General features: G+C 38.6%; 1 protein-coding gene across 1 annotated transcript in view; it reads right to left on the bottom strand.

Moving 5' to 3' along the window:
* The window catches only part of LOC104524650 (diacylglycerol kinase iota-like), a gene marked incomplete at both ends in the record, with an annotated part of 48,933 nt that extends 39,633 nt beyond the window's left edge, over positions 1-9,300 (bottom strand). The window contains 7 exons of the mRNA XM_029084870.1: positions 509-620; positions 2,201-2,274; positions 2,493-2,555; positions 3,410-3,465; positions 7,234-7,312; positions 8,485-8,622; positions 9,187-9,300. Coding sequence (XP_028940703.1) covers positions 509-620; positions 2,201-2,274; positions 2,493-2,555; positions 3,410-3,465; positions 7,234-7,312; positions 8,485-8,622; positions 9,187-9,300 — 636 coding nt within the window. The remainder of the gene's footprint in view (positions 1-508; positions 621-2,200; positions 2,275-2,492; positions 2,556-3,409; positions 3,466-7,233; positions 7,313-8,484; positions 8,623-9,186) is intronic.
* Positions 9,301-9,792: the final 492 nt, after the last annotated feature.

The following is a 9,792-nucleotide window of genomic DNA, read 5'->3' as shown; positions in this document are numbered from 1 at the left end:
CTAGCAGAAGCGAAGGAGAGATAACGTTTGTGCCAGAAATATTACTAAATTTTCCACAGCTACTACTAAATTTTCACATTTTCAGTGGGCCTATAATTTTATATAATATTTCATATTTGTTTTCAGTAGCCCATTTTACAAAAAAATCTGAATTCAGATGCTATAGATTGATATACACAAAAGATAAAAAGAAAGAGCAGTAATTGATCAATGAACATTCCCATAGTAAAAACGTTCATGCATGCTGTTTTTACTGCAATTATCTGCCATTTAACTTGGGAGTACTGCACATGCAAATTAGCCATATTTTGCAAAGAGTACATTATTATTATTATTATTATTATTAAATAACACTTCTTTTATTAGAAAACTATAATTTGTCCCCCTCATTTAAAACCTAACAGCAAAGCATATTTTGGCCTTAGCTGACTATATAGAATCATGGTGGTTCTTCAGGAATGAGGCCCACGGAATTCACCTAGTCTGGTAGCACCTGCAATATACTCACCAGTGAGGCCATGGTGAACCCAATGACTTCAATGTAGCCATCATCATGGCGCTGAGGTTCAAAGTCTCTGTGATCTCCAGGGTTTCCCCAGGGCATTGTGCCCGCACAATACCTACAGAAAGAGGTTTGGAAAGTAAGCTTTGAGAAAGCAGTTTGCCCTGATGAGTCCTGACTAGAAGCCTGACTATTAGCCTGTTCTGGTGTCCTCCAGAAGTATCCAGATATCCATTCCAGGATTAATTTCAGGGACAATTAAAAATTATGCTAGCAAGGACTGGACAAAAAGGAAAATCTGTCCTTGTTTCCAGGCTGGTACACCATCCATAAATGTATCCATTATAATTTTTAGCAGTTTCCTTTCTGAGAGGAAAATGGGGAAATACCAGGAAACATATAACAGAGCAGCAGCACTTTGTTCTCCCCACTTGCTTTGCTTTCTACAGATGAGCTGCTGAGCCAGAAATCTGCTTAGCCCCTCTGTCAGGCAGCTGCAGCAGCAACTCCAGCCTTGGAGCTCCATTTCTTCTCTCCCTGCTAGCTCAGAAGCCCGAACAGCATAAGGAGTGCAAAAGTGCACTCCTTATGCTTCATAGCTTGAGGAGGCAGAGAAAAATAAGAAGCAGAAACAGATCTGTGGCATCTATCTTTCCTACCACTAAAGAACGGATGTAAAAGTGATCTAAGAGTGATAGAAGGGGGAACTTTGGAGAGGAGACACCAAGTAGAAGCTTGCAGTGAGGGCAGTGCAGGACTCAAAAGATCAGGTGCTTGGGACTGCATGTGAAGCAAAGTGACAGGCTGTCTAAAGCAATGGTCTCCAAAACAGGGTGCATGCACCATGGGCAGCGTGCAAGAAAAATCCACAACTAACAAGACAATTAGAGAGTGTAAAGAAAATACTGTTTGTACTTTTAATAAGGAAATAACCCCATTAAAACAGTGTTTCTTTCATCTGTATCACATTCTTTCTTAATTCCTATTTTTGTGTCTGTTTTATAATATATGTAATGGTACAGTAGTACCTGTATATAATTTATAAATAAATATATATATATTGGGGTGGTGCTCAAAAATTTTTTACTGATAGGGATGCACAATCCAAAAAAGTTTGGAGACTACTGCTCTAGAGAGCAAGAGATAGACAACATTTAGGAATACAGCTATATATCTATTTGGGACACGTTCTAACACGTTAAAAAACAGCACTTCTTTCAACAATTTGGTGTTCCTTTACCAGAAACGTATTGATCCTTTTATTCCTCCACACTCTGCTCTTGCACCACACATTCCCCACACTTTTTTTTCCCCACACTCTTTAAGCAAAAGACCAGCATCTGTGTCTTTCGTACCTTGTTTGCAGGTTAAGTGCCCAAACTTTGAAAATGTTTGTTAATCATTTCTATTATCTCTGTAGTATTCAACTTTTTAAAGGATGGTTTAGCTGCACCCTGAACTTGGAACTCATTCCATATTGCTAATTAACAGTATCATAAGCACCTAGCTCTCAAAAAAGCAGAACAGTGGCAATACTCTTCCTATTCCTTCTGCACATCCACCCAGTCTAGGACAATTTGTAGGTTTTATTTGGTGGGTTTGTGTTTGATTTGGGGTTTTTTTGTTTGGTTGGGGTTTGTTTTGGGTTTAGTTTTTTTTTTTTCCTTTTATAACTCCAAGCATTTATCTTGAGCTTACCTGGGTATGTTTAAAAACACTATACACTGGAACTTCAGCTCCTGGATCTTTGGAGTCAGGTCTGTACCATCACACTACAAAGCCAAAGTGACAGAGCACAGAGAAATTGCTGAATGGAGCCACAGACAAGAGAAGTGTTGCTGCTTTGTAACAACTTTCCCAAGACTTTCCTTGGAATGTGTTGCAAATGTCATGCTCAAAACTGAAAAGTAACAGAGCCATTAAACTCCCACCTCGCTCTCTCTCTATTCCTCCCCTTCCCACAATACTATGACACAATTTTTTTACTTACCACAACTTTAACATGTTTGGACAAATCTCTTGAGCTTCTTTGCAGAAAGTCTGTAAAGGCTGCCTGCAACAGAAATAAGTGTAGGAATTGTCATCGGTGCTTCCTCTCTTCTCTTTCCTCATTTCTTATCCCACCACAGAGCTAATTACCAAAATGCCAACCTTTTGTAAAACCTATTCTTTTTTGCTCTGAGGAGATATGATTTAATTTAAAAAAAAAAAAAAAAAATCATGATACTTCTCCTTTTGAGGGGTTAACCAAAGAAGGTCCTTGGGCACCCAAGGATTTAAATGAAAATTCTTACATATTTGTTTCCATGTTTAAGACACATGGGTACAGTGGGAGCCATTGTCCAGAAAGATATGTCATGCATTATCAAATTAGCTTTTCTCTCTTAATAACTTCATTTTAGAATAAAGTGTTGTCCATGTACCTCCTGAACGCAGAAGCAATTTTATTTGCATATTCACATATGAAAATGAATCACTCCAAATAGCTGATTTCTGCCCTCTACTCCCCATGACTTGACATCCAAATTACTCCTCAAAGCTACAAAGACACTGGGGAATTTCTCTAGAAAAGTCAATATCAATGTGTTTCCCAAACCCCGTAAGAAGCAGAGCAGCTTGTTGAGAAGCTTATGAGCCAGAAGCAGGGGGAACAAGACTTGACCAGTACTATGTCCAAAGGAGCAGCATTTCTCTCAACTGCTAAGCACTGTAAAAAACCAGTGCTTCAGGCACTTTCCAACAGACATGCGTGTGGCATTGCCAGAAACAGTACATGTGCACTTTAAATTGCAACAGGAAAAATGAACTGGCATGAGCTCCTGATGTGAGAAAGTGAGGAGGAAGGTACTTAAGAAAACATTAAAACAACTAAGTTAACATCATTCTGTAAGATGAATCACAACTCACCCCTGCATAAAACATTTTATTTCTAAATCGGCTGTTGAATTTCTCTGGGTTTGCTTCTGTGAAAGGATAAAAAGGAAAAATATGAACACCCTAATAAAACAAGTAGACTCCATTGTACCTTCACATTCCCTGATAGCACTATAGTGCTATCACTATATTTTTAGCACCCATCACTCAGTGAAAATATTAACATAAATAGTTTTCCTGTGTGAGAGTCCCTCATCTGTGCCATTATCTGCTAAAATATTTCAAAAATTGATATTGAATTCTTCCCCTTTCCTGTAGAGTGAAAATAGATGGAAACATGAGCAAAGAGGTAACAAGAATACAGTCAGTTAATTTAGCACCTCTCAGACTATTCATCTTATGATCCCTCAGTACCATTTGTGAGACTTCCATGTCTACCAATGCAGAACAGACTTCTAAGAATTATTAGAAATCCATGAAACACTAACCCATGCTTTGAAGCAGGAGTAAAGCTTTAGTAAATTACAAGATGAAACAGACACTTGAATTCTGATGTGTTACCAAGAGGTACAGAAGAACAGACATCTCTACCCAAATATTCCTGCAGTAAAAAATAAGTGGTTACTCTAAAACCTTTTTAGAGAGCTGCTTCATTTTGATTAGACTAAATGATGGAGAATTTTAATAGTCCAGTAGTAATGCACATCTAATTGTTAATTATTCTCACTGTTAAAATAGATGTGGGGTTTTTTTCCTATCTTGAACTTTTCAGACTTCAACTGTTAAATCTTATTATACTACTTTATCAGATTAAAGAGCCCTCAACTATCAGATATCTTCTCCTTGAGTGAATATTTATAGGCAGTGATTAAATTGCCTCTTAACTTTCTTTCTGATAAGCTAAATGGAGTTCCTTTAATCTCCTGGTATAAGGCTTCTCTTACAGGTCATTCTTGTACCTCCCTGGGAACTGCTTTCCTGGCCTGTGGCATCCAGAGATTTCAGAACCAGCCCTTCTGACACTGTATTCAGTAGTAGTACCAACCACCTATCCTTGCTCAGTAATTCTCTAGTGAAAACATCCAAGTATCAAGATAGTCCTTCTGGCTAAAGCATCACACTGGTGTGAACTCTTTCAAATTACTTCTCAAATGACCACTTGAAAAAATGTTTCTAGTTCTCTTTGAAGTCACTACCTCTCACAATATAAGGCTCCATTTTGTAAGAATGAGCTACTTACTCTGTGGTTTTTGTTTGATTGTTTGCTCAGCTACTGTTATCATCCATCTGCTGTGTTGCAGGTGAACCTGGAATGCAGTCAGGGCAACCTCTTCTTAAAATGTTTAATTTAACTGCATAAGTAAATCTTGTCTCACTTACTGAGCTCACAGCTCTTTACAGAAAGTCTCAACTTTCCATGCTAAGAAGCAGGAGGCTCATGAAGGCTCAATGCCCTGTCCATACATTCTCTGATGTAGTTATCCCCGAAAACTCCAGGCAGCAGCCACCAAGGCACTGGCTCTTACGTGGATCTTACAACGAATACTGACCAGAACCAAAGCCCCAGTTTGGAACTGGCTAATGAGAAAAGGAGCCATTCTGAGGTCAGGGACGTTCAACATACTGAACTGTTCCTAGCTCTGACACAGTCATTGAGCATGGATTGGGAGGGAGGACTGTGATGTAGAATAGAGCATGAAGTTGATTAGAGTGCAATTTTGACTGTAGAAGTAAATCACTGACTGCATATCCAAGGCTCTCTCCATCTTCATCCTTCTTAAACCAGCAAGGGAGGAGGAAAAAGAAAGTGTTATTGTGTGCATGCATGAGTGGGGGGGGAAGTCTCCTCGAAATGAACAGCTCTGGAGAGCTGAGGGAGCAAACAGCATATCAACAGGGATAAAATAAAATGCATCTCACTTGATCCAAAGCATAAGGATAACAAGGGAAGAAACTGTGACTCTGGGAAGAGTCACTACCCAGAGGGAAGAAACTGACTCTGGAAAAGTCACTACCCAGAACAATTCCTGAAGGAGAGCTAAATACGTTGGGCTTGGAGCCAACCCTCAAGGCTCAATCTGATTAGTCACAAGAGTATAGAGGTTGCCATGGAAAAGGCCACATTCACGTACAGGTTCCTCTGAGACATTGTGATCACTGCTTATTCTAAATATAACAGTTGACCATAAAATGCCCTCATAGGCTGAGAGTTCAAATTAATCTCATTTCTTTTGGTTTGGCAAGGGGGAAGGAAGGATGAGAGTGAGGGGGCTTGGTGGTTTTTTTAATACTATATGTGATTAAAATAGCTCCACATCAGCAACTGCATACCACAACTTATCTTAATGGACCAAATGCAACAGACATAAAAGTGCTTTAAGTTTTGCTAAAGTTTTGCTAAGAGTTTATCTAGATTCTCATCAACTGTAAATGAGATAAGAATCTTTTGCACTGCTTGATTCCACATGAAACACAATGAAACCCACTCACCACCAACACCTTCAAGGCTACAAGCTTTTCTCTCCTAAAACATAGGACTCATTTGTAAATTTTAGCATTTGATAGGATAAGGAAGACACGAGCAATAAAGATTTGTAAAAGCAGACACTTGTGCTATGAAAAGCTCTCCTGGTCACACATACCCACTCACAGATAACACTGCTAGCTCTGCCAAGTATTTTTTCACCCATGTAAATTTTTAAAGCACTGACATCTCTGGAATAACATCCATTCTTTATAGGATTCCATTACTTCATTATTAAGTAATGCCTCCATTAAGTGAGAAAGTAGCAATGCGTTTCATCTATACAGTATATTCACAATCACATTAGCAATGCATAGTGATATGCATTCATAAAAAAAAAATGCATACAGCTGACATCGTTTCATTCCCATGCCCTTTTGTGGCCATTCATTATTATTCCTAAAGCTTGAAGCAGTTTTAAACATTATTAAATATGCATTAGCTCATTCCATCATGTATCCTGCTCTTTATTTAACACAGCATTAGAGTGCTGTCTTTTCATCTTGAAATTACACGCATAGTCTGAAAGTAAAGATAAGGGAGGCTGCCATTCAGAAAAAATACCTGCATATGGAACTGTAATGACCAAAAGCTGAACACAGACAATTGGACAAGGTTTTTTTTATACAAGCATGCTTGCCTAAACCATATAAATAGAGCAGTTCACACCAGTCCAAAGCCCAGCTGTTAAGCCACATTTGGACCTGTATGGGGTGATATAACTGCCATCAGCAAGAGGAGGAACAAGATGCTGTAACAGCTCAAACTGCTGACAGTTTTGTGGACTTCATTAAAACCTTTCACTTGCATAGAGACACCCTGGGCCTGTATCAAGTCCAATGATATTATGCTACACTCATCCACAGGTAACAGCTGTTCAGTTTGAGAATACAATTATCCTTCTGCTACCCTGCTACTTCCACAGCCTTGCAGCTTTTCTCCTCCCTCCACCTCCACACTGGACAGAAAATTGGCAACTGACTTACATTTGTTTTTCTTTCTGCTTTTATTCTGACACATCTGCATCAGCATAAACTTCCTTTCAATCAGTACTTATCTCCTTTAGAAGATCAAAAATTTTGAAAAGCTCCCTTTTAGCCCTTTTCCTCCAGTGAGTTACATTTTTCCTCATACGTTTTTCATTTTTAAACCATGAAATCCCTTGGAAACTCACGATACAATCACTTCCTTCCTACTTGTGTCTATATCTTGGGTGTTTATGTTCCTGCTTTCCTTCTGAATTATAAGAACAGGATGTTAAATCTAATTTCATTTGTAATTCAGAAAATAACTGACCATTCTCAAGGCTAAGGAAATAAAAAGTTCCTGTTACCTCTAGATTCATGGAACTCCAGTGTAACATGTGCATCAAATCCAAGGCTGAAGTAATTATTGAAGACACTGAGTGGAAGCTGTAATTGAATAATAAAAAGATATGTAAAAATAACACAAATGAAACATTCCATGACACACCAGGCATTAACTACTTTAAATCTGGCATCTCATGAAAACTTAAGAAGAAGAAAGTGGAATATATTAGGGAAATGTATGCAGAAGGTTGCTCTGAAGGTTAGTAATAGCTTGTGGAAGACGATCAGATACAAAAGCCTAAAGAATATAAATACATCTACAGTGCTTTAAACACATCAAAGGGTTCCTTATGTTGTCATTGAGATTTCTCATAATGCTGCTACACTTAACATGTCAATACAAAGGTTTTCCTAATTGCTGGCACTTCAAGCTCAGCACGGCAAATGAAACTCAAGCTGCATTCTTCCTGCTTCATATATAACCAGAAGCAATGTAAGTCCCAGACAAGAAGGCCTAATTCTATTGAGGATACACAAGGCAAGGAAGCATACATCTGGCGTCTTCATCATTACACATGCCCAGCAGGGCTGTGGAGAAAGAACAGTACCACCCAATAGATAAGCTGGAAATTATAACTGAGAAAAGGAAAATGGTTCACAGTTTTTGGGAGGTTTTTTTGTGATTGTAAATCTTTCAATGCCTCCAGTCCAAACAAGATGTTACTATAAATGTGATCCCCTCACAATTTGTTTTTCCCATTTTTCAATTATCAAGATCATATGGACACACACGTACACATAGAAGTTAAATACAAAAATGTACTACTCCTTGCTGTAAAGTAGGTAACTTTTGGTATGCATTAGCAAAATCCAAAGGAATAAAATTCTACATCCTGTCTTTAGATATATATCTCTAATTTAGGAATGGACGGTGGACCCAAGGTTGCTTCTCCTGTCGCCTCAGGTTAACTAGAGAAAAAAAAAAAAAAAAAAAAAAAAGTCAATGACCTCTCAGATAAGATGTCAGGGGGTTTTGCCAGCATTTTGTTCTTGAGATAAATGCTCGTCTGAGACTTACAAACAACAAATAAGTGGACGGTATGTTTTATGTTTCACACACCTCTGGAAGCATTGACAGGTGAGAAAGGCATAAGGAAGAGATGTAACTACAGAATTTAAAAGTTTTAGAGCTTCTTCACTCATGCATTTTATGGTGTAACCCAACGACACTCTTAAGCATCCTGTAGTCTCCCTGGGAAAAAGAAAACTCTAACCTTACGTGCCCCATCCTCCAACTCATCCTGTGGCAAGTCAGGGTTACGCTCAACCTGGAGATTCCAGCGGTCCAGCTGGACGATGGTCCCATCTTCTACATGGCACAGGATCTTGGACACTGGCTCATCTGTGTAACCCTGACAGCAGAGGGAGTGTCACCAGAGTATTAACCATGGATAGTGAAAACAGAGCAAGTCACTCACAATTACCTGGTAGACTGTCCTCCTTTTACAGAGGCCAGACCAAATGTTTCTAAGAACACTTCAAAATATTGTTAAATTTTGATATATCAAGCACTTTAACAAGCTATTTCTGAGGTAGAGAAGTCTTTGGCAGGCAAAGTAAGACCATAAGGAGAGGAACTCAAAGTGTATTTGTAACTCCAGTGGTGTTGTCAAGGATAAATACAGAGAAATAAAGTTTAAACTATGTTTAAATTACAAGCCTGCACGTTATCCTCATTAGTTGGCCTGAAATACTAGACAGACACATCTATGCACACTTTTATTACAACTATATTGTTAGTAATTCAAGATCCCAGACTGGAAATTTAACCAAAACCATTGTGCCTAACTGAAGTAGACCTTAGACACAGTCCTGTCCTATATTTTTAGCCAAAATTAAGTTTCACTCTACTACACAACTAAATCAGACCAGCAAGTTCAAAGCCTGCAAGTAAGTGTACCCCAGTCAGTGCTTACCCCACCCCAGTTGAGGGTACGGGCAAGGTCATTCCCAGTGCCAAGCGGAAGGACAGCCACAGGAGGCGGGGGACTGAGCTGCAGCTCATCGAGGATGGAGAGGATCCAGCCCACCTATCAAATAGGAAATGCAAAGAACTGTTAGTCAGTAAGATTAAAAGGGATATAAACACTTATTTTGATCATAACCCCTTTACAGAGAAGATCAAGTAAAAGAAAAGGGAGAAGGAAAAAATGAGGATATCTGAAATTAAACCCTACAACTTCTCCATCTGAGGTTTCACCTTTCAGAGAACAGATACAGCAGTTTTCATGAAGCTTCTCTGCAAGTAGAAGCAGTGGCATGTAAACACTATCTTTAACAGCACACAGAATTACTGAGGAAAGGGAGCACATAAGTAGCTGATCTTTAAGCAGGAAATGAAAACAAATAGAATTACACCTGGCTAAGGGTACCTAACTATTGCTCTGAAAAATACTGTATGTAAAAATGAGTGAAGAATAATATGGTTTATTCAAGATCAAATTTTTTAAAGTGCCTTATGCTAAAAGAAACTACCTTTGACAACTGCCATGAAAGAAGATGTGAAAGACACAGTAAAACAG

Source organism: Antrostomus carolinensis, unplaced genomic scaffold (assembly GCF_000700745.2).
Source record: "Antrostomus carolinensis isolate BGI_N321 unplaced genomic scaffold, ASM70074v2 scaffold11455, whole genome shotgun sequence".
NCBI lineage: Eukaryota > Metazoa > Chordata > Aves > Caprimulgiformes > Caprimulgidae > Antrostomus > Antrostomus carolinensis.
This window is presented reverse-complemented; position numbering and strand designations above follow the sequence as displayed.